Source organism: Arachis ipaensis, chromosome B7 (genome assembly GCF_059453495.1).
Source record: "Arachis ipaensis isolate K30076 ecotype BB chromosome B7, ASM5945349v1, whole genome shotgun sequence".
Classification (NCBI taxonomy): Eukaryota; Viridiplantae; Streptophyta; class Magnoliopsida; order Fabales; family Fabaceae; genus Arachis; species Arachis ipaensis.
This window is the reverse complement of record NC_142442.1, coordinates 60,267,304-60,293,020: the sequence shown is the minus strand read 5'-3', so window position 1 is coordinate 60,293,020 and position 25,717 is coordinate 60,267,304. Positions and strand designations below refer to the sequence as shown.

Below are 25,717 nucleotides of genomic sequence, written 5' to 3'. Positions count from 1 at the left end.
AAGATATTGAAAACCAAATCGAATAATTGCGTGAATTTCAGAGACTATCATAAAAACTCTTTTTTTTTTCCGGGTTCGCTGAAAGAGCACTTTTTGAGCTGGACAGAGGAACCGCAGAGTAAGGAGAATCAGCGGCAGAGGTTGAGGTGCTTCTGTGCGATCATTTAGAACATCTGGCTAGAAAGAAATAGGAGGATTTTCCAGCATACCAACAAAAGCGTTGACGAAATTATCAGCATGACCTTCCTTAGCGCTAATGAGTGGAGCTGTGTGAATCCTTTTTGTTGTTGATGGCAATGCTGGAGATGACGTAGGGATAGATTTCGGGTGGTTGTTTTCAGTTTTTTAGTATTTAGATTTTATTTTGTTTTGTTAGATGACCCTATTTGCTCCACCCTGTTGTGTTGAGCTTTGCTTTCAAAAAAAAAAAAAATTTACTCTAGATATGCATGGTTCCCAACTGAAATAGGAATGGATAGTGTTTTTGTTTTTTGACCCAACTAGGAAAGGAGATTGAACCGAGTAAGAGAACGGCTCTGTTGCAAGGGCTTGGGTGGGCCTCCATCTACGGGCTATCTGTTCACCATCTTATATTGGCCCAAATTCAGACGTTACCTGTTTCTGTATAGTTTCATGTTCGATTTAAAAGACTCCAAAAAAAGAAGTCTAGAGCAAAATGAGAACTTCAAAAAACTGAATCGACAGTTTGAGACTTCATCGGCTATGAGCAAAAAAAAAAAAAAAAAAAAAAAGACTTCAACGGCTGAAAATGAAAAACAAAATATAAAAGAAAAAGAAAAAAAGAGAGTCAGAGAGACGCTCCGGCAGTGACTTGTGACTTGTGATCCCTGAAGGGACAAAAAATCCTCGAAAAAAATCAAATAAAAAAAATACAAATAATAATAACGAAAATGAGGAAAGCGATTGAGATGAGAAAACCTAGACAGATCGATCGCGTGGACGACAGAAACGAAATTTGGCAGCAAAAGTGGAGCTTTTCTGTGAGTGTCAATGCCATCATCGTATTCATATGAATGAAAAGCGCAACCACCACAACCTCCTCCTGGTGATACCGCTAATCTCCGCCGCCTCCGCCTAGTTGTCAACGTCTGCATCTAATCGGGGAGGATGGAGCTGGCACAGCTGGAAGCATTGTGCGAGAGGCTGTACAACTCACAGGACTCGGTGGAACGTGCTCATGCGGAGAACACTCTGAAAGTGTTCTCCATGAACACTGAATACATTTCCCAATGCCAGTACATTCTGGATCACGCCCTGACCCCCTACGCTTTGATGCTCGCCAGTTCCAGCTTGTTGAAACAAGTCACTGAACACAGCCTTGCCTTGAAGCTTCGCCTTGACATATGGAGCTATCTCATCAACTACCTTGCCACCAGAGGACCCGAGTTACAGCCCTTTGTCACTGCTTCCTTGATTCAACTCCTCTCTCGACTCACCAAATTTGGATGGTTTGATGACGACCGTTTCCGCGACATTGTCAAAGAATCTATGAACTTCTTGACTCAGGTCATTCATCTCAACTCATTTTGCTTTGCGTTGATATCAATTACCCTAATTCGCTCAATGAAGCTTGTTCAAGACCAAAAGAAAAAACCTATTCCACTCTTCTATTTGCCAATATAATTAATTCTCTTTTGTAATCATACTAGTTATCCGCATTCCTCCGTATGGTTTCTTCACCTTCTCGTTTATTCTTTATTTATGTTACTATCCATTTAGTTCAGAATATTCATTTACTTTGCCTATTGTAATTTTCTAATCCTGTTACTAGGTTAACCGGAGCTCAATTTTACCCTAGGAAGTTGTTCGCTTGTTCATCATAGTAACTTTTACGTCAGTGTTTCTGGAGATATTGTTCACACGCTTGTTCATCATAGTAACTTTTAGATCAGTGTTTCTGGAGATATTGTTCACATCACAATTTCTCTCTTTTATCCAGGCAACACCAGGTCATTATGCCATTGGATTGAAGATATTAAATCAGCTTATCTCTGAGATGAATCAGGTTGGATTTTAACTTCTGCTACCTGAATATGTTTGGTTCTGTAGTGAACGTTTCAATTAAATGTTGAAAGCTTGATCATATTTAGTAGGTTTGTGCTGAAATTGTTTCGTATGGTTACCTGTGTTTTTGTTCATGGAAGCCATCCAATGGTCTTTTGGAAGCTGAGTTTAGTAAGATTTTTTTCATAAGCTAAAGATGGTGTAGTGGCTAGATGGTTCTGCAAGAAAAAGAAAAGGGGGGGGGGTTGGAATTCAATGATAATATGAGTTTTACTGTCCAAGTTTCTATGGAAAGTTTTGTGAATGAACGGACTATAGATTCCTTGATATAAATCAAATGAGGAAGCTGTCTAAAAATTCATTATACTGCTCTTCATACTTGTTCTTTATATCGAAAATGTTTTGCTTCTCATTACCGAGGATGTTTTACAGAGAGCCTGAAGAAAAATTTCATCTGAAAAGTTTGTAGGGTCACTTGAAGAAGGAACTAATCCCATTTACTGTAATATTTTGTGTCGTTTCCTGGGGAAAGTGCTTGAGATTCTTGTAACCGCTATGCTTCCAAACTGTGTGAACTTCAGGGGTATAGGAGTCTTTTCCTTCCAAAACGTTTTATTTGTTTTCTTTTTCTTTCTATGATACTTATTGATGGATTTTAATATTCACATATTCCTTAACGAGTTTAAAGTGTGGCAACCTATGCATCACAAGGTCATTGTTGAACAATCTCTAGGTTTTTGCAATGTTGTCAGTTGCTTATGTTTTTCCATTGTATAAGCACTTTATAGCTTCTTTTTAAAAAAAATTTAAATTTCTTTATACTTTTTTTTTATTGTGCTCAAGTATTTTCTTCTATCCTTAATCTTGCCTCAGGCTAATGCTGGTTTGCCTGCAACAAACCATCGAAGGGTAGCTTGCTCGTTTAGAGATCAATCTCTTTATCAAATATTTCAGATATCTTTAACGTCTTTGGGTCAACTAAAGAATGATGGTAAAATGTTTATATTCTAGCTTATTTTGTTTTGCTCACCTCACTTCATTTTTTTTGTATTATCCCTTGTTATTCGTTAGTTTGAGAATTGAGATCTATATTTTGCAGTCATTAGTCAATTGCAAGAGTTGGCGCTTTCTCTTTCTTTGAAATGTTTAACCTTTGATTTTGTGGGGACATCTATTGATGAAAGTTCGGATGAGTTTGGCACAGTTCAGGTATCAACTTGTTGTAATTTATTTTTGAACATGTGTTGTTTTGAAGTCTTACATTTTGGTTATTTATTGTTGTTTACTATGTTGGCTGGCAGATTCCATCTGGTTGGAAGCCAATTTTGGAGGATTCTTCAACGCTGCAAATATTTTTTGATTACTATGCTATTACAAAGCCCCCTCTTTCAAAAGAGGTCTATATATGCATTTATTTTATTACTTCTATGATAATCAGGACTGAAAACCTCTGAACTACAATAATTGAATTCATTTTTTGGTTCTTGTGAAATTCTCTGCCACATAGGTCTTACCTGGCTATTTATAGAAATGGTTTATGGCACCCATCCTCTATTTTTCTTTTAAAAAAAAAGAAAAAAAGTTTTTATGTGTTATTATCACTGATGTTTGATGAAAATATAATTTTTCTTATTATTCCGTTGTATTTTTTTTAATAGAAAAGACGTATTTTATTGTTTTCTCAATTCTAATTATTCCAGAAAGATGATAAAATAAGCTTCTTGACTTATATATTTCTTTAAATTGTTGAAAATCTTTGGTTGTTGGTTCACCCAGTTTGCTACATTTTAACTTTATCTATTAGGGGTTAATTGGTTTAATTTCCAGGCATTGGAGTGCTTGGTGCGACTGGCTTCTATAAGGCGTTCTTTGTTTACAAATGATGCTGCTCGTTCTAAATTTTTGGCCCATTTAATGACAGGAACCAAAGTAATCCTACAAACAGGGCAAGGTGTTGTTGATTCATTGATTTTATGCTTGTATCCTAATGAGTAACTGCATAAATTACCTTTCGTTTTGTACTTTTAGGTTAAAAAAAAAAAAGAGTTCTTATCTCTTTTTTGGTTGATAATCTGTTCTATATTGGATATGAATTATCAGTAATGATAACAACTTACCTCCACATTGTCTTGTACATGTTTCTTATGAATGCATTTGTCATCATGGTAATTTATCTTTGCTTGGGTTTTGATCTTTGTGGCTTTTCAACTAATAAATCAATTATTAATTATTGGTTTAAGAAATGAGAGTTCTGATCTAATTTTCTTTACCCTACTCCTCCCAAAGCAGTGGAAAGAATAAGCTAGGAGATATGAAAATACAGTTTGCAAACAAGGGTTTTCCTAGCATATGGGACAGTTTGAATATCTTTTCCACTTCCAAATAGGTAGAAGATATGTAGGGTGATATTTTTTTTTATGTGGAGATAATAATGGAGTTATATGGGATTATCTCGAATGATTTGGGAAAATTTTGCTTCAAGCATCCTGTAAATGCCTTTATTTCTGTACTGCATAGATCGGCCTCTCACATAACAGAATTTTCTGATCAGGAGTTGTTCATACTTCATAGATGGAATTTTGCTGGACACATGGTTCTCTCTTATAAACTGCTATTCAGGAAATATGAGTTGAAATGTTGATTATATTGTACTTTATTTTAAGCCCTGGCAAATTCACATGACCAATATTTAAGACATATTTTATTTCTTCATTTTCATTTCTTTTTTTTTTTTTTTTTTACTTGTTTTCCATATCTTTATTAGTTTGACCCTTGTATTGGGGAGCAGGTCTTGCAGATCATGATAATTACCATGAGTTTTGTCGTCTTCTTGGTCGGTTCAGAGTGAATTATCAGGTAGCTTTGTGTTGTTTTTCTTTTTTTTTATTACCCTTGTCCTGGATTCTAATTGGTGGCGACACACAGTACATTGGCCCAGATATGAGGTTCCCATAGTTAAGCATAGGATTTAGGGCACTCAAATTTGGTATCACTTTGAGACATTTGAATTGGTTCCTCTCTCCCCACATCAAAAATAGCACTTTTATGTTTTAATTTAGTGGGATACAACTTTTTAAAGAATTATCATTGATTCATTTTTAAGCTAATAATACTTAGCTCTTTGAAAAAACAGAAGCAGAAGCAATTTTTAGTAAAACTATATTCCAAAACTTTAATTTACTCATTATTATTATAAAGTTAAAGTACTTCTGAAATAATCTATTAGATGCAAAATACTTTTGTCTAAAACATAAAACTCTACTAAAAAAATTAAGGGAAAATATCATGTTTTCAAAAATTTATCCAAACCCCCCTTTTATAGACTTGTGGGGTTGTAAGTTTCAGTGTGCACAATTTGAATTTAAAATCATCATTTGAGAATATGCACTGTATACTCTAATTGACATATCATTTAAATTTAATGCAATTAGTATGTCTTAGAAATATAAGGTACGAATAATTATATCTTAGACAGATGTAACTACTTGTTGCTGCTTTCTATGTTACGTTCCCACTGTTTTAAGAGCTTCACTCGTGGGAAATAAAATTTCATATGTTTTATTTTGTTTTTAACTGCTTGGGGTAATGCAAGGCATTAATCTTTAGGTCTCAAGCTTTCCCTCTACTGCTTCTTCATTTATTATCAGTACTCCTCTGTTGTCGCTTAACCAAATGTGTATATCTTTTGTGGTTATCCATATTTGATTACATTCAATGTGCTTGAAAATCAATCTCAAATGTAATATCTCTTCCTGAACTGCAGCCCTAAAACTATTTGAAGAAATGCTGGAGGACTATTTAGATTTATTCTAATGAATTGTTAATTTTATAATGCTAGAAATACTTTGACAGTCAGGTTACAAAATTTGGAGAAATAACAGATATTTATACATTCAATAGTTTATAGTTTATCTAATCGGATCATCCTTGCATCTGTAACTACCTTCTCTCACCTTTAAGATGGAACTCTTCCTTTAGATAAATTCATAAAAATAAATGCTGCAGTTGTCAGAGCTTGTAAATGTGGAAGGCTATAGTGATTGGATACGTTTGGTTGCGGAGTTCACTCTCAAATCTTTACAATCATGGCAGGTTAATTACTATCTCTTTTAAGAATTTTGAAGAGAATACACAATGTGCTGTGGTTCACAAATCACATAATTTTTTGTCGTAAAGGCAAGGCCTTTTTTTATCTTTGGCATGATGGCACATAAACTTTGAAAATAAATTTGGGATGACATTCTATGAGAATTATTGCTATGACATATTTCATTTGTTACCAGAATTCCAACATAGGTTATTTGCAAGTATAATGTCTTGATTATGTTGATACCTTATTGTCAGTGGGCCAGCAATAGTGTGTACTACCTTTTAGGGCTGTGGTCTAGATTGGTGTCTTCTGTTCCATATTTGAAAGGTGATGCACCAAGCTTGCTGGATGAATTCGTTCCTAAGATTACTGAGAGTTTCATCACATCGAGGTTCAACTCTGTGCAGGTATTCCAAACTTCTTGTGCATGTTCTGCTTTGTTGCTTGCTGTGTTACTGGCCACTGTATGTATTAACATTTAGCATAATAGCTAGCTGTCAGAATGTAATTTCTTATGCCTGTTTTTTACAGGCTGGATTACCTGATGATCTTTCTGAGAACCCCTTAGACAATGCTGAACTTCTTCAGGATCAATTAGATTGCTTTCCATACCTTTGCAGATTTCAGGTATCTTATATTATCACTCTACTGCTGTACTGTTGTTATGTGAGATAATTTAATTAAAAGGTAAGTAATGAGTCGAAAGTAGGATATAAGCAAAGAAGCATAATACGACAAAGGTAAAAACCAGTATTGTCAAAAGCTGAAATGATCCTTGAACTAGTAAGAATATGATTTTTTAGTCAAGTTATATATTCATCGAAGAATAACAATATAAAACAATAAGTAAAAATGATAAGATGTACTCCCTCCCTTATGTGTCATTTTGGCTTATATTATTTGTTCCACAATATTTGTTATTATCTTTTTTCTTTTCAGAACTTATTCTTAAATTATCAATATACCCTTTATCTATAAAGTTGTTAAAATTATTCAACTATTCTCTATATTTGTTAATTAAGTTGTTTAGTAATATTATCTTTAGATTACACTTGATTTCCAGTTTCTTAATGATTGTCCATTGTGACATAAAAAAGAATGGAGCGAGTATATCTTAACTATAAATGATGGTAATAAATGATGTTACCATGTTGATACTATAATGATTGTAATTAATGGTTATGTAAGTCAATAAGTTCGACGAATGTAATTAACAAATCTCTGACAATTTAAAAATTTGGTATGTGGAATAATTTTCCATTCTTAAAACTTCTATTCCCAGAAAAAACTTCTGAGAATGACATTTTGGTGCAAATACCTGGGAATGAACCATTTTTCCTTTGGGTGGACACTAACATTCCTCAAAGTACTATATATTATTTCAAAAGTACTCCCAAAAAAGAAAGAAAAGAAAAGAAAAACATAGTGGTGACTGGTGGCAGTGGGTGGACAGCAGTGGTTGACTGGGTGCAGTTGTAGTTGATTAGTGACCGTAGTCAAGGGCTAATTTTATCTTTTTGCTTTGGCATAATCATTCATATCCATTCTCATGATTTCCCATTGCGAGGTGGTAATGACAATAGGGTGATTCATCTCTAGGAAGGTAACTTACTCAGGAATATTCTTTGAACCCCATGCCAGACATGGGAATCCAACATTCCCATGATTACATTCTTGGGAATGTGAAAAGATTCTGCATACCAGATGCTATTAGGGTTGACATTATATGAGATAAATTGACCATCAAAGAACAATTTTGCTTTGATTCCTCCAGCTTTTTATCTATGAATGTTTTGGGATTTATATTATTACTATTTACCTGAATATAATTTTTCTTCTAAAGCTCTAACATAAAAAAAAACTATTTATTATATTGATTTCTGCTACAATTTGCTGAGAAATATTTGTTCTTTAATTCCTTTGTTTTTATTTTGCAGTATGAAAGCTGTAGTTTATTTATAATAAACATAATGGAGCCAGTTCTGCAAATATATTCGGTGTGGCTATAACTTTCACTTGAGTGCGGTGATTTTATCCTTTTGTACCTTCAAAATCAAATAGTTGGGTAATTAGTTTTGGCTACTTGTTCAATGACCCAAATAGGAAAGAGCAAGAGTCCAGGCTAGTGATAACAGCGACCTTGCTGTGATTGAAGACAAACTTGCTTGGATTGTTCATATCATTGCTGCGATTCTTAAGATAAAACAATCTACTGGTTGTAGGTAAAATATTATTTTTCTTTCTTTTGTATTGCAGTTCTGAGCATTGTTCTGATTCATAGGTATGTAAATTGTTTGTACTTTTCCCCCCTATATGTAGTGTGGAGTCCCAGGAAGTTTTTGATGCTGAAATTTCGGCACGAGTCTTGCAGTTGATTAATGTAACTGACAGTGGAGTACACAGTCAGGTATACAAACGCAGTTTTTTTATGAATTGTTCTTTTTTTTTTTTTTAAAAATACTAGCATCACAATGAATACTTTGTTTGAAAATGGCACTCATATTTTGTAACTTGTATTTATCCTTTTTGTTGAATAAGGATTTATTGATTTTTCAAGCATAGTTTTCCTTCATTTCTTTTTGTTAAAGCATTTTGTTTAAGAGTTGAGCAGGGGAATGCAAATATAAAGTAGGTCAGAATAAGGCGTCCCGCGTCTTAAGATAGGATACCTTTTTGGGGGGGGGGGGGGTGATGTTGATAAAGGAACAAGAGGCAACTATGAATGCAATACATGTTAGAGATAGTTTGGCTCCATTCTACAATTTCTAATTAGTACAATTCAGGCATCCTTACTTTGAGTTGTCAGGACTGAAATAGGCTTTTACTCTACTTTTTTAAGTATTTAACATCGTTGTATGACAAATGATGTGCACACTTTGTACACCTCATGCACATTGTAAATCTTGGATATAAAATCATCTGTGTCAAATACCTAGTAGCTTAGACTTTTGAGAGATATGATTCAAGATGTGGTATCAGATTGTATTACTAGAAGCTCTAGTGTTCAAGTGTTCCCCCAACCCATCCAACCACCACACCACAACTAAGGATAAACTACTATTTCTATCCACGGATGATCAGAATGTTGACAAATCTATTCACGAAAAAGCAAAACTAATCTTATACCCATGAAAGATGGGATTTTCTTGACAAAACTACACAAACTCTAAAAAACCATTTAAAAAAAAAATCCCCAAATTATCCTCTAACCTAACCATACCCCAACTGTAATCTTCTTTCACCTCCAATCTCCAATCTTCTACTAGACCACTACTGTCACCACCACCAGTCCTACCTTGTGCTTCCCACGGTTCACTTCCGTGGTTCTCTACACCATCTCTACATTTTTTCTTGTTCAGTTTCTTATGCAGTAGATGTGCCTCAATTGTCTTTAACATCTTTCAAAATTTTCTGGCACGACATAATTCCAAGCTCAAACCACTCTCTATGTTAAGTGCATATAACCTGATATGAACAGATTGGTTGGTATATTAAGTTATTAACATTAACGCCCAAAGTTTACAATGCAACCACTTCGATGGGGAAAAACATTTTAACACAGTAATCTCTACCTTCTATAACTATTCTAGCTGGTCACAAAAATGAAAATCCACAATTGGTGTCGATAGCAAAAAGAAAAGCTTGATTTAGCACAACAGAAAAACCAAATTAATGTTAAATGCACTGATCTCTTTAAGCAAGAAATAATTCGCCTACCCCACGAAGCCAGAACTCTTTCTCTCGGACCTGCTCAGTCAGTGGAGCAATGGCTTTCAAGCCCTTGACATGAAGCAAAACCCTGCCTATGGATGTGCTTCTATTCGGTGAGTGGTGGTGGTGGATCGGGAATTGGAGATTGGGGTGGAGTAGAATTAGAGTTGGATTAGGTTAGGTCAGGTCAGAGGGTAATTTGAGGATTTTAAATGATTTTTTAGAGTTTGGATAGTTTTGTCAAGAGAAACCCATCTTTTATGGGTATAAGGTTAGTTTCGTTTTCTCGTGGGTAGATTTGTCAGCGCTTTGAACATTCATGGATAGAAATGGTAGTTTATCCCCCACAAATAAAATTTGAATTTCAGCACAAGCTTAGATGATCTATGCTTCAAGCTTAGGCATGTTAAATATAAAACCGTTTTCTCGTTGGTTTTATTATTTTTCCTTTTTGTTTTCCTTGATAGTGAATGTGGCTATATGCTATGCTTTGGAATTTTCTTATTTGCTCATTTTACCGCCATTTGACAGAGATATGGTGAAGTAAGCAAACAAAGACTTGATAGGGCAATTCTTACTTTCTTTCAGCATTTCCGAAAGTCTTATGTTGGGGATCAGGCCATGCATTCGTCCAAGGTTATACACTAGCAGTTACTGACAATAAGAAATAACAAAATAAATTTAGGTCCCTGTGTATTTTTGATGTATTATTTTGTGTTGCAGCAGTTATATGCCAGATTATCAGAGCTTCTTGGCCTTCACGATCATCTGTTGATGTTGAATGTGATCATTGGCAAGATTGCAACTAACCTTAAGTGCTATACAGAGGTGCATTTGTTGTGCACAAGATATGTTTGTCTTATATTTTTGAGTTCTATAGTGATTTAACACACTTTTAGTGTGTCGTTTCAGTCTGAAGAGGTCATTGATCAAACCTTGAGTCTGTTCTTGGATCTTGCATCTGGGTTAGTTTTAACTGAATCGAAGAATATTAGCAACCTCCTTTTTGTGGTTAAGACAATCCACCTAAATTTGCTGATGTACACTATCTTTTTTGACAGATATATGACTGGAAAACTACTTCTGAAGTTGGACACAGTGAAATTTATTGTTGCCAATCATACAGTAGGTTATCTATTTTCTTAGTTACTCAATTTCTATTGTATGATTTAGTATTTATCTTCCAAAATCATATAAATTGCTAGAAAAATATGGACACATTGTAGAGGGACTCGATGGCCAAATTTCTTTCTTGCTAAACGGTTTCCTCTTCACATGAGATTTCTTCCAGCTCCATCTTAAGCATTTTTCTGCATGTCTCTGCCTCAGCTTTGGTTCGATGTTGTTTTGGTAGCTCTCTAGAGGTCTGCAGATGCTTGTTTCAAAGAAGTTGCTGTTTTCGGATTGATAAAGAGTGGGGCAGTCCTGCTACAATTTTACTTTCTGATGCACTATGTTATCTCTGATTTGAGCTATTCAATTCAGCCACACCTCCCCTCTTCTTTCTGTTGAAGTTCCATTCCATTTAAAATAAAATAAAATATAACTACAAATTACTTTAGTCTTTGAGGCAATCGACAATAATGTTGCATTCTTATCTTTTCTTAATGTGTTTATTTTGCTTCTTTGTGCTCATAATTTTCTATTTTTTCTTGCATAGAAGTAGATTCCTCTACGTATTTGTTCTAATTCTTATTAAAATTTTTCAGAGAGAACACTTTCCATTTTTAGAAGCCAAGAGATGTTCTCGCAGCAGAACGACTTTCTATTACACTATTGGCTGGCTGATTTTCATGGAGGATAGCCCTGTGAAATTTAAATCTTCAATGGATCCACTCCAGCAGGTACTTTATCACAAATACTCGTAATATGCTTGCATATTCAGTTTTCATCTCAGTATCTAATTCATTCTTGATGAGTCAATGCTGATTCAATTGTAGCCATTTCTACTATCCTCTAGGTTATTCGTGAGTGCAGTATAAGAAGTAATAATTCTTTTGTTATTTTATTTAACTAATTATGGCATCTAGCTTAATTTTTTTCTTATAATTAATTGGTTAAGCCTTTGTGTTCTGGGTGAAGACAGCATATGTTGCTTTGTGTTTCAGGTTTTTCTCAGTTTGGAATCAACTCCTGATTCTATGTTTCGAACAGATGCTGTCAAGTTTGCACTTGTTGGTTTGATGCGGGACCTTAGAGGAATTGCAATGGCTACAAATAGGTTGGTACTTGTGCTTGTTCTATTATTTAAGATGAGGAAAGCAAATAAAACTGACCTGTTTGTTTTTCCTAGCCGCCGAACTTATGGCCTTCTATTTGATTGGTTGTACCCTGTGCACATGCCTCTACTTTTAAAAGGCATCTCGCATTGGACAGACACCCCAGAGGTAATGGAGCATACTTGCAATTTTGGTACCTTAATGCATATTAAATGGTTAGTTTTAGTACTCTCATTCTACAGATGCTAGTGTAGCACAGGAATTACTACATAATATCATAACGTGGACTATTTTCTGTTTGCCAATCTCGTTGACAGCAACTGTCTTCTTTTTTTCCCTTTTTGTCATATTTTTTTAAACTTTTATACATTTGATCAGCTAGACATGTAATGGTGGTTTTGGACACACTTAAGCATCTAGTTTCCTGTCATGACTCATGTATGGTTTTAGTGTTAGCATTATTAGGCACAAAAGAAGTAAGTAGTTATAGTGTTCATAATTATATGTATCCAAGGAGATGATCTTAGCTTTTATGGGAGGCCAGGAGCTCCACAAATGACCGTGGCTGTGTTCATACGGAAGGCACAGCCATTTGGTGTAGCTCTTCTGGAGGTTCACTGATGCAAATGTGGCTGCTGCTTCTGACTCTTGCTTTGAGGTTATTTCTTGGTGATAATGGTGTATTAGACTATTGGCATTTCTCAAATTGGAATGAGATTTGCAATTATATTTTTAGCAGTCTATTACCAATATTTTCTTAATAGAAAGATGTTTGGCCTGGGTTGATATAGAATAAAGAGCATTGTGCTGGTCAGTCTACAGAGAATCAAACTTAGATCATGGGCAAAACATCTATATGCAAATAATGAGTGTTTAACTGCTAATCTGGCTTTTGCTAATCACAGTCCTTGGTGAAAGAACTGTAGTTGTACTTGCAAGTCTATCCCTGCCTATTTATCTAAAGCCGTTGGAATTTTTGGATTGGAATTGTTAGGAACTGGTATTAGGTAAAGGAAATGGAAGAATCAAGTACTGTATACTAATGGAGCTTATCTGGAATTAGTGTGTGAAAGTGAAACTAGAGAAATAAGGATAGTTGCATGTATTAATTAGCAAAGAATGTTGATGTGTTGTGGAGCTTTTGAGATGCTCAGGTATCTACTAATGAATTTCACCAAGTTGAACTCCCCCCTCATGCCTCACACCCCTCATACATGTATTCCTCTCATAGCTGCATTCTGTTCATTCCTTTGTTAACTTCTTCCATATACTTTGACTTTGGTCATGGGTCATATGTGGAGGGTCCTATTTCTTTGATAGAAATTAATGCAAGAGAAAAGGGAAATTAGTGGATGGATAAAAAGATCCTAAAAATGGAAAAATAACAACACAGGAAGCAGGAAAAACTCAACAATACAGCAAATTTGCAGAAGGTTTCTGCTTAAACAGAGATATCACCTCCCTTGAAACAGCTTGGACTACTGAGCCAAAGTCATAAACTCAACCATATCCAATATTGGGTTTAGGAACAAAGATGTACCTTGTATGATGGGATTGTCTTGCTCCAGATAAATGTGGAAAAGGATTGAAAAGACTTCATGTTTGATGTTTCCACCAATTTTTTTTCCTTAAATTTCTGCACCAAAACTATTATAAAGATACAGCACTCGCCATTGTGTTTCTTCTGGATATCATGCATTCAGATTTGGTGATGCTACTAATAGAAATGTAAATCAATAATATAACCGAATTGGATATTATCTTTTCTTTTCTTTTTTATTTTTTGTTTTGTTTTGTTTTTGTTTATTTTACCCCTTTTCTTTCTTTGAATGTTCATAATCCCCCCAACCCCCACCCGGCCCTCCGGGCTGATGAGGCTTGCTTGTTTCTTCAGGTTACCACCCCATTGTTGAAGTTCATGGCCGAGTTTGTGCTAAATAAAGCTCAACGTTTGACATTTGACTCTTCTTCTCCCAATGGCATACTTCTCTTCCGAGAAGTCAGTAAACTGATTGTTGCTTATGGATCAAGGGTTTTGTCTCTTCCCAATGCTGCTGATATATATACATACAAGTACAAAGGAATATGGATATGTTTGACAATTCTGGCAAGAGGTGAAACCCACTCTTTTGGGTTCTTCTTATTCTCATCCATGGTTTAGTTTTCCACCTTAATTTTATTGGCTGTGCTTGGAAGTTACAGTAACTGTCATTTTTTTTGTTATATAACTTAACGAGTTCTTTGAATGATTTTTTTGAATGTCTATTTTTCACTAGCAAATCTACATTCATATCTCTCTAAATGTACTTAGTTTGACATGATTTCTTTGGTATATTGACTACATACTTGGGACGGTGAATAAATTACATCCTCCATCCTATTATCTAACTGAACAATACTAAGTTCCATCCTATTATCTAACTGAACAACAAATACCAAGTTGCCTACATTTTTTCTACCGCCACAAAAGATGGAAAAAGTTACCACACTATTTTCCAATATGCTCTACTTAACATGGCTTCAACTTCCAACTGAACTTGGCAAAAAAATTATGATAACTCTTGCAATGAAACTAAGAAAGAAATTCTGTGGCATGTGGGGCCTTGGGTTGTCTTGGTTTCTAACTGTCCTGAAACTCTAAATTAATGGTATTGCAGTGAGGCCTAAATCCTTAATGGTATTGTATTTTGCCAAATGACAGCCCTTTCAGGAAATTATGTCAACTTCGGAGTATTTGAATTATATGGTGACAGAGCACTGTCTGATGCACTAGATGCTTCTCTAAAGATGACACTGTCAATTCCTTTGTCTGATATATTGGCTTATCGAAAGGTATGAGAACTATTTTCTTGTCCTTTATTATAATTTATATTCCGTATTCTTCATATTATATTTTAGTGCATGACGATGGGTATAAAAACAAAGATTCCGTGTATAATTAATAATTAAAGGAATTATACCAAACATTTTTAAGGTGAATCTTACATAGTTTTTGGTTTTATGCAGCTAACAAGAGCATATTTTGCCTTACTGGAGGTTTTGTTCAACAGCCACCTTACTTTCATATTAAACTTGGACACAAACACTTTCATGCATATAGTTGGGTCCCTTGAATCTGGACTTAAAGGCCTGGATACGAGTATCTCATCACAGGTTATGGCTTGCTATTTCTTATTTGCATCCTTGTTTCTTTAGAGTATCTCATTTTATTTCAATGTTTCTTTTGGTTTCTCAAGGATTAGGATTTAAATTACTTCTCTATGAACATATTTTATGATTAGACACAGTTTTTCTTTTACATGTAGCTGACTCTACCTTTTTGGAGAAGGCTATGCAATTGTTCTTTTGCTTTCTTGTGAGGTTGCTAATCTTTCCAATTTCCGGTCACAGTGTGCGTCTGCTGTTGATAATTTGGCTGCTTTCTATTTTAACAACATCACTATGGGAGAGGCTCCAACCTTACCTGCATCTGTCAATCTTGCTCGTCACATTGCAGAGTGTCCCAATCTATTTCCAGAAGTATGATTTCTTTTCTTATTTTATTTACTACTCTTTACTAGTTTAAAAGTGTAAAATGTTTGCTCTAAAAGTTTGATTGAACATATTTCTGGTCTGTTTGGAGTAATGTCTTCAATACTCTACTTTGCACATTCAATGATAACCATCAATGTTCGACCATTGAATAACTGATTTGTAATGCTTAATATAAATTATTTCCTGGCTCCCCCCCCCCCCCCCCCCACAAAAAAAAAAAAAAAAACTAGCATTTTAGTTTATGCTCATTTTATTATTTTTTCCTCCTATGTATGTAGGAGTGGGGAAGCATTTTTTTAAATATATTTTGACTTGGAATCTATCTTCTGCATACTCAGATTTTGAAGACCCTTTTTGAGATAATTTTGTTTGAAGATTGTAGCAACCAGTGGAGCCTGAGCAGGCCAATGTTGAGCTTGATACTTATTAGTGAGCAGGTACTCAAGCTTGTAAATCTCACTTCTATTTCATTATTGTTGTTTTGAAATTTAAAAACACAATAATTTTATTCATATTCACCCTTACTATGTTAGACTTGCATGTATCTATTTTTGGTTTAATTACTCTGTTGGTCAATATAGTTTTATCAAATTTGCAATTAGGTCCTTATATTTTTTTTTTCTTTCAATTGGGTTCTTGCACTACTTTTAATTTTGTAATTACGTCTTTCTCAGTATAAAAAATGTTAATGAAATATTTATTCAGAATTTGAAGGTACCCACAATTAAGAACCTAATTAAATCTTGACTACATGTTTTTTGGGAAGAATAACCCGTTAATTTTAGCATTCTTGATACGGAAAGGACTTAATTACAAAATTAAAAGTAGTGTAGGGATCCAACTAAAAGGGAAAAAATGTATAGGGACCTAATTACAAATTTGAAAAAAGTACAGAGACTAACAGAATAATTAAACCTCTATTTTTCAACTAATTTATGCTAAAAAATTGAGTTTATCCTTCCCATAATTAGTTAGTTATGTGCAACATATTAGATATATGCTGTAAATATAACCATGTGAGACTAATTATTCACACTATCCCAACTACACAAATTAATTATATACAGTAAATATACGCACTTGGCAACTTTGCTCTATATTTGATTCATACTAAACAGATGCCAAACTAAATTATGATTTACTTGCAGATATTCTCAGATTTGAAAGTTCAGATATTGTCATCACAGGTAGTTTCCTTCTCCCTTAAATTCAGAGTTGAATTATGCAATTTTCAGTTCCTGATGTTTTCAAGAACAAAATATGGAGTGTGACTGATGACAAATTTATGCTTTTGTTATCAATTGTATTGGGCTAGTTGGAACCATAGGTTATGTTTTCCGCTGTGTTCATGCTTTGTAACCCCATGTTTGATTATTTGTTGCAGCCAATGGATCAGCACCAGCGACTCTCTTTATGTTTTGATAAACTAATGGCAGATGTTACTCGAAGCTTGGATTCAAAAAACAGGGATAAGTTTACTCAAAACCTAACCGTATTTCGCCATGAATTCCGTGCCAAATAATTCAAAGCTATGTTAAGGAGTTTAATGTGAGAAGGGTTGGTATCTGTATATTGTCTGTTTGGAGAGTTCCTTTGTTTTGGTGGGCATCATAGAATATACTAAGAAGAAGCAAGTAAGCAGCCACTTTATGTGATTTCTTCATTTAATCTTGTGTGAGAGAAATTCTTTATGGTTCATGGTGTGTGGAAGATCAGGTGTATATTTTGTGGTGTTACAGCATAGTTCTATTTGTACCCAGGTTTGGGTGATTCAAATCCAAGTTAACAGATAAGAGGAGATTTGGCAGATATGAAGTGGTTAGAACAAAGGGGAAGAAGGGATTAAGGGCGTAGCGATTGGGTTAGAATATATTCTTTTCAAAATACATGTATATTTGTTTTAGAAACATGTTAGTGTATGATATTTTGTAGAATTGATTATTTGTACACCATGTCACAAACGAAGACAAGAACACCAAAAAAAAAAAAAAAGGGAAAAGAGGAAGAAATTGTGTTCAGATTGGGGGGGGGGGGGGGGAGGGGGATAGAATTATAGCAGAATAATATGAATGGATTAATGCAAATCCTAACATGGTTTTCAAATAATCAAATTGTTTATCCCAAAAAATATAACCAAATCCTAACATGGTTTTCAGATAATCAAATTGTTTATGCTCTATCCCAAAAAAATATAACCAGGCCCAAAGTGAATAGAGGTCCGATCAAAAGATTTGACCTTATTGACACCTACTTGACCTCAAGGAGGTTGGACACGGCGACGGTAGCACAGCTATACTCATCTCAAATACTTATCTCAATAAGTAACTAACTCTTAAGGTACCTCTAATCTATTTAGATGGGAGATTTTAACAAACTTTTCTAGAAAAAGCGAACTGTTATCTACTATCAAAGGTGGAATTACAATAAAAGGTGGTTATGTATTATATTATAAATACATTGATACTCAGGTATATGTAAAATCTAATTTACTAAAAATCTGTTTAAATCTTTGTTAACTTAATCATCGGAGTCCTTTGCAGGTACTATTCCCCAACTCCTCACAAGGAACTTGGACAGCGGCACTTCGATAGTAAAAGAAGTCGGACGCTGCCTAAAAACGGGTATGGACCTCACGTTCAGACCAAAAGCAATCCAATTTCAGGTAACTCACGGAACATTGGTGCCGTTGCTGAGACCTAGAAGTCTACATCCAATCATGGAGGACGATTAGTTTAAGGACGAACATACGGCATCCGAATCTGAACCAAAGCACCATAATGATGACCGAGCACTTATGATACCTCCACGACCAAATAGAACAGGTGACCTTAACGGGGAAGGAACATCGGAACATCTTCAGCCCAGGCGAATTAGTTCAGAGGTACATCCACCCGAGAATGAGGAGCCTCTGCACCCAACAGAAATCATGGGACTCGTACATGGGTATTATGGCCGACTGTAGCAACTCGAGCAGAAGATAGAATGACAACGAGAAGTTGAAAAAGACATGCGAAGAGAAGTATAGCATCGAAGAGAATTAGAAGAAAAACTCCTGAAATTAGAAGCCGACCTACGAAATCAGAGCAATCATGCATATAGGGAGGAAAATCCTTTTGGTGGAGAAGATTCATTCATAGAAGAGATCATGCGTGCTAGGGTTCTAAGGAATTTTAAAAGTCTTGATATGGACTTCTATGATGGAACAACCGACCCAAGACATCATCTGAGTAATTTTAAAAGTCAGATGTATTTTTGGCCGATGCGTCCAATGCGACCTGTTGCAAAGCTTTCCCGATAACGTTAACTAAAGTGGTAATGAAGTAGTTTGATAGCTTACCACCTAGGTCGGTGACTTGTTTCGACGATCTCGCAAGGAAGTTTCTTGCCCGATTTTTCATTCAGAAAGATAAAGTCAAGCACGTTCCAAATCTCCTAGGGGGTCAAACAAAAGGTTGGAGAAACACTCTGAGCTTGTATGAAAAGATTCAACAAAACTTGCTTGAAAATTCAGAATTTACCTCAACAAGCAGTTAATAATGGGGTTAGTTAATGGTCTCAAAGAAGGGTTATTTTCTCAATCCATATCAAAGCGACATCTGACCTCTTTGTATGAAGTACAAGAATGGGCAAAAAGGTACAACATGGAAGAGAATTTCCGACTTAAAGAACCAGTTCCAAGGCAAAACCTTCCTTACCAAATTCGGGACAAAGATAAGGATGCAAAGAAAAAGGATGAATATAGCTCGGATAAGCCTCGAAGATACCTTAACTACACCCTGCTTTGAGTCTCTCTTGTCGACATCTACAGGAAAATCTACCACACTGAAAAACTTTCAACCCCTCGTCCTATCTAGAACCAGAAAGCTGGAAGTCAAACAGAATACTATGAGTATCACAAATTATATGGGTATTCCACCAATGATTGCTATGATTTGAAAAATGTGATAGAAAAACTAGTCAGAGAAGGTCGGTTAAAAAGGTACCTCACAGAAAGTTCGGACGATCTGAAAAAAAAGGAAGAGAGGTGATGAAGACATGGATCGACAAGATCGGCCGCCACAAACCCCTGATAGGCACATCCACATGATAGTTGGGAGATTTGCAGGAGGAAGGGTAACCAAGTCTTCTCCCAAAGGACATATAAAAGAAGTCTACCAAGTCGATGAAGAGTATGAAGTTTCCAATTTACCCACAATCTCATTCACCAAAGAAGACGCTCAAGGAGTAACCCTTGGCCATGACGATCTTGTTATGATTACAATGATACCCTCCAATGCAAACCTCCACAGAACTCTGGTAGATTAGGGGAGCTTGGCCGCCATATTCAAACTTTGCTTTTGACAAGCTCGTGATAGAAGAGAAAGAGCTGAGAGCCTACCCGACAATCTTTTCAAGTTAGGAGACACGCCCATCCGACCTCTCGGTTTCGTCCCCTTGCACACCACTTTTGGTGAGGGTGTGAAGTCCAGAACTTTGAGTATAGACTACATTGTGGTCAATGTGGCATCAACCTACAATGCATTAATAGGTCAGACCACTTTGAATTGGCTAGCTGTGGTCGTTTTCACTCCTCATCTCTGTATGAAATTTTTGACTTTAGATAGAATCGCTACCATAAGAGGAGATCAGTGGTTAGCGTGAAAATGCTATAATGAAATCTTGAATCTACAGGGAAGCATTAAGGAAAAAGATATCAACACCATTGAACTTGGTGGTGTCCAAGCACGAGAAGAACTACGACCACAATCTAGTGAAAAGACCAAAGAGGTTCAAATCGGAGAACAAGCAGAAAAAACAACAAGCATAGGAGTTAACTTGGATAAAGAGATGAAAGCAGACCTCAAGCTCTTACAACAAAATTTTGATCTCTTTGCCATGCTTGGGATACACCCCGACCTCATGAGTCACAAGCTCATTGTCTATCCTGGCTCATGACTTGTTCAACAAAAGTGACGAAAGCTCGGCTTTGAAAGAGCACAAGTCATTGAAGAACAAGTTCAAGCTTTATTAGAAGCCAGGTGCATAAGGGAGGTAAAATACTCTTTCTGGTTGGCTAATGTGATACTCGTAAAAAAATAAAATAGCAACTGAAAAATGTTTGTCGATTGTACTGACCTCAATAAAACCTATCCTAAAGTCCTATACCCACTTCTCAGCATTGATACCTTGGTCAGTTTCAGGATATCGATACTTGTCTTTCATGGATGCATACTCGAGATATAACCAGATCCTGATGTACAAGTTGGACCAAGAGAAAACCTCCTTCATCACTCTAAAGGCCAACTACTGTTATATAGTAATGCCTTTTCAATTTAAAAATGATGTAGTCACCTATCAACAGCTAATGAATAAGGTATTTTCATCCCAACTCGAAAAATTAATGAAGGTCTACATTGATCATATGCTCGTTAAAAATAAAGGAAGACACTAATCTCTTGTCCGACTTAGCTGAGGTATTCAACGTAATAAGAAAATATGGGATGAGACTAAATCCCTCAAAGTGCATGTTTGCAGTGGAGGCTGGGAAGTTCTTGGGCTTCATGCTCACCCAAAGGGGCATTAAAGCCAACCTAGACAAATGTAAAGTAATACTCGAGATGAAAAGTCTGACTTGTCTCAAGGAAGTCTAACAATTGAATGGAAGATTAGCAGCCTTATCCATATTCTTGGTGGGATTAGCCTTGAAGTCTCTACCCTTGTTCTCAAAACTCAAGAAATGGTGTGAATTCGAATGGACTCAAGAATGTGAGCAAGCTTTTCAAGACTTTAAAAGCTTTCCGAGTCAACCACCAATCCTCACCTAACTTGTTCCAGAGAAAGAGCTCATATTATACTTAGCAGTTGCAAGTAAGGCCATAGCCTCAGCTTTAGTCCGAGACGATGAGAATGGACAGCAACTAATTTATTTTGTTAGCAAGGCTCTACAAGGGGCAAAACTAAACTATCAAAAAGTAGAGAAGATCGCATATGCCCTTGTGCTCACTTCCAGAAGGCTCCGACCTTATATCAAAGCTCATACCATAAAAATCCGAATTAACCAACTTATGAAGGATATCCTCTAAAAGACAAATACTGCAGGTTGGATGCTACAATGGGCAATAGAACTATCTGAATTCGACTTACGATATGAAACTCGGATAGCAATAAAAAATCGCAATATCTGGCCAACTTTGTAGCCGAGTACACCGAAACCCAGGAAAGTCCTACAATCTAGAATTTATATGTAGATGGATCATCCAATAAAATTGAAAGTGGAGCAGGAGTCATTATAGGGAATGAAAAAGAAACTCGGATAGAACTTTCATTGAAATTTGACTTTTCAGCCTCAAACAATCAAGCAAAGTACGAAGCATTACTTGTTGGCTTGAAGCTAACCAAAGAGATTGGGGCGGTAAGGTTGATCGTGTTTAGCAATTCTCAAGTAATAACCTCTCAAGTAAATGGAACTTATCAGGCTAAAGATCCCAACATAAAGAAGTATTTGGAAGAAACGCTGGAATAATTAGCTCAATTTCTTGAAGCAAAGATCTGACATATAGCTCGGAAATCGAATATTCAAACTGACCCCCTTTTCAAGTTGGCCAGCACCAAGCCAAGGGGCAACATTAGAAGCCTGATCTAGAAAATACTCCACACACCATCAGTGGCTATCTCCAATCTAGGTTTGGTTTGGACCCCCATTATCGAATACGTTAAATTTGATATCATCCCTAAAGAAGAAAGGGAAGCACAAAACTACACTTTGATTCACAACATCCTCTATAGAAGAGGAGTATCTACACCTCTATTAAACTGCGTCTTAGCCTCCAAGACTAAAGTAGTCTTAGAGAAAGTCCACAGCGCCATATGCGAAAAACATTTAGGAGAACGATCACTAGTTAAGAAAGTGATATGAGCTAGCTTTTTTTTGGCCGACCATGCAAAGAGAGGCAGCTGACTTCGTCAAAAAAATGTCCGCCCTACCAAAACTATGCTAACTTCCATGTGGCTCCTCCAGAAGAACTCATTAGCATGTCCTCACCTTGGCCATTTGTAAAATGGGATTTAGACCTCCTCGGTACATTTTCACAAACACCCGGGTAGGTAAAGTACTTCATAGTTGGGATTGATTATTTCACTAAGTGGATTGAGGTAGAACCTCTAGCAACCATTACAGCTCAAAGAAGTCGGAAGTTTCTCTACAAGAATATTTTCACCCGGTTTGGAGTTTCACTCTTCATCACCACAGACAATGGAACTCAATTCACTGATTCAACATTTAGAAGTCTGGTGGCAATCCTTAAAATTAACAAACAGTTCACATCGGTAGAACACCCCCAAGCCAATGGACAAACAAAAGTTGCAAATAAAGTCATATTGGCTGGGCTGAAGCGCCAACTACAAGATGCAAATGGAGCATGGGCTGACGAGCTCCTTCAAGTCTTATGGGCGTATCGAACAACTTCCCACTCAACAATTGGAGAATCTCCTTTCCGACTTTCTTATGGCATAAAAGCCATGATCCCTATAGAAGTCGATGAAGAATGTAATATCCCTTCCATCAAAATGCCTTGCTTAAGTTATAGTATTTCTACTAGAAAGAATATTACGTAACCTTTTCTAATATTAACTACTTTAATTAGTAAGCCTTTATTTCAATTTCGTGTTCCAGTTTTAAGAAAATGCTAAAAAAATTGTTTTTATTCTTTAAAGTCATATATCAAAGATTTTCAATTAATAATAATCAAATAAATACTATTAATAATAAATCTTATATAAGTAAATCTAAAAATGAAATTCAGATTCAACATACTATACCTACCCCTCTGTATAAAATAAAATCTTAAGTAACAAGAGTGAGGGACTCTATGAACACAACTTGAATCCTAAATAAAGTCTACTAATCAATCGGCCGCAACTTCATATTGAGTCTTTAGGCCTGTGTCACTGAAAGAGTGGAAACTTTTGGGGTGAGAACCAAACCACAAGTTCTCAGTAGAGGTAGAGAATGCCGCGAAAGTAAAGAATAAAGCGCAAATAGTTAATTTAGTTCAACAATATTTAGTTTCATTAGTTCCATAAAACACTTTGAAGTTACATAAAAAAAAGTTGGTTATCAGCTTCGAGTTATATTCCTTATAAATTCTTTCTGCTTAAAAACAACTTCCAATACAAAAGTAAAATGCATACACAAGCAAATCAGACATTGCGGATAAACAAACAATGCACCCATCAATCAAACAGTAAAATAATATAAATAAAGCAACATACAGTACAGGTACACTCAAACAACACATACAAATGCATATAATGAATGTCTAGTCCTAGTGCAGGTAATAAGCTTATCTGTCGATTTCTGCACGCTCTTGTTACTACCTGATACTAGTTCTAGATATGGCTTTCCAGTTGGCATTAACCTCTGTAAGCGACCTCACCTTACAGGTGTGGCTTTTCCTAGCCGTTGAATGCCGAACATATCCTCTGTAAAGCATCCTTGCCCTACAGGTGCAGCTCTCTTTAGGGGTGGAAGAAGGCCAGGCAACCTGCCAGGAGCCTGCAGCCTGGCCTATGTTTGGCCTGGCCTAGCCTGACCTATTATAAAATAGGCACATGTTCAAGCTCTTATAAAAGCCTTAATATGTTAATAGGCAAGACTCAAATTCACTAATTAGACTTATTAGCCTGTCAGACTTGTCTCGACCTGTTAAAATATAATTAAATATATAAATAATTTTTTATTATTAACAAAATTATGAGATATTTTAAATTTATTATATTTTATTATAAATACTTTTGTCTATTTTAAATACTTTAAAAGGTTAAAAGTTTTTATAAATATTTTTTTAAAATAATATTTTTATTTTTGTAAAAAAAATATCAGGCCTTTTAACAGGCTTTAGGCCAGGCTGAATAATAGGCCAGACTTAGTACTTAAAAAAAGTCTATAGCAGGTTGCAGGCCAGGCTCAGACCAATTAACTACATGACAGACAAGACCTGTTAAGAGCAAAGCTTGGCCTGGCCTAATCTGTTTCCACCCCTAACTCTCTCTAGCTATTGTATGTCATGATAAACCTCTGTAAGCACACCACCTTACAGGTGCGACCATCACTATAAACTGGCCGTTGTATCCCTGGAAAGCAACTTTCTCAGTATAATTACCACCGTATCACTGCTCGCTTCCAACAGTAGACAGTCAACTCAACTCGTATTCAGCTTCAAACATTTATCTCTGCTCGTTTTTAGCAGGTAAACAATCATTTCAATATTTTTCATTGTTCATTATCAATTATTATTCTCATTCAGATTTTATTTTTCTTACTCGGCCATTATTAAGGCAAAATTTCTTTTTATCTCTTACATTATAATTTATTCCAGTTTCTCTATAACTTAAAAGTTAATTAAATTGTATGAGTAACCAATATATTCCAAGTATAGGTTCATTAAGTCTATGCTGAACTAGTTTATTTTTTATACTTTGCTAAACTTCAAACAAAATTCAATTATCTCTTCCTCAAAAGACTATTTAAAAGTATTACAACAATTTCTTACTTTAATATTCTCAAAAATATTTGATAATAACATAAAAATCTGTTTCTAAATCTCATACCAGAGGCCATTTCTAAACCAATCTCAGCGGCCAAATTTCTATTCCATTTTTAAAATAACAAATAAACTTGGAATTGCACAAACTTTATGTTCAGGAAACCACCTCAGACTAATCTTTCTAACAAACTAAAACCCATAATTTTTTGATTACTCTAGCTTTAAAAATAGAGGAAAAACTAAGACTGCTTTGCAGTTTTTAAAAAACAAAAAACATCAGTAGTGTTCAATTTTCAAAATTTCATATAAAATTCAAATTAAATCTAATGACCTTAAAACTTAATATGGTTTAGGTAGACTCATTCAGGTTTCTTTTTCAATTGGTTAGAAGTCAATACTATTTTTAAAGAAGAAGTTATGTGGATTGGAAGTTGAATAATTTTCTGCAGAGTTCTGCTTTAAAATCCAGGAAATATAACCTCTTCCAAGTTTCATAACTCATTCATTAAAAAATGTACAGCCTTAAAATTTAATTCACATATATTAGAAATACTCGGTTTTCATCACCAATTAGTGTCACCTCAATATTTCATCCAGGATTAAAAGTTGTTGGT

At 35.4% G+C, this 25,717-nt stretch overlaps 1 protein-coding gene across 10 annotated transcripts; it reads left to right on the top strand.

The window, feature by feature from the left end:
* Positions 1-800: 800 nt before the first annotated feature.
* Positions 801-17,513, top strand: LOC107608819 (ARM repeat superfamily protein). 10 transcript variants are annotated; one of them, XR_015892166.1, is made up of 28 exons: positions 806-1,527; positions 1,961-2,026; positions 2,899-3,016; positions 3,125-3,234; positions 3,327-3,422; positions 3,853-3,976; positions 4,814-4,881; positions 6,031-6,117; positions 6,370-6,522; positions 6,647-6,742; positions 8,053-8,112; positions 8,219-8,337; positions 8,435-8,522; positions 10,415-10,462; positions 10,550-10,654; positions 10,739-10,791; positions 10,888-10,951; positions 11,536-11,670; positions 11,935-12,047; positions 12,120-12,213; positions 13,940-14,159; positions 14,747-14,877; positions 15,052-15,198; positions 15,436-15,564; positions 15,918-16,016; positions 16,728-16,766; positions 16,964-17,213; positions 17,340-17,513. XR_015892166.1 is itself a non-coding variant. In XM_016310555.3 (27 exons), the coding sequence occupies exons 1-27, from the start codon at positions 1,129-1,131 to the stop codon at positions 17,099-17,101; spliced, it is 3,153 nt and encodes a 1,050-aa protein (XP_016166041.1). In that variant the 5' UTR covers positions 801-1,128; the 3' UTR covers positions 17,102-17,513. The 10 variants fall into 10 exon arrangements, 4 of the variants coding, with proteins under 4 accessions (XP_016166041.1, XP_020961524.1, XP_020961523.1 ...); XR_015892165.1 differs by having other exon boundaries at positions 10,358-10,462; positions 10,553-10,654; XR_002349930.2 differs by having other exon boundaries at positions 10,358-10,462.
* Positions 17,514-25,717: the final 8,204 nt, after the last annotated feature.

Coding starts and splice junctions, on each gene's coding strand:
- LOC107608819 (XM_016310554.3), top strand. CDS start 1,129: ATGGAGCTGGCACAGCTGGAAGCATTGTGCGAGAGGCTGTACAACTCA. Junction 3,017..3,124: donor GGGTCAACTAAAGAATGATG/GTAAAATGTTTA, acceptor TATATTTTGCAG/TCATTAGTCAATTGCAAGAG. Junction 15,565..15,917: donor GTCCCAATCTATTTCCAGAA/GTATGATTTCTT, acceptor CTGCATACTCAG/ATTTTGAAGACCCTTTTTGA.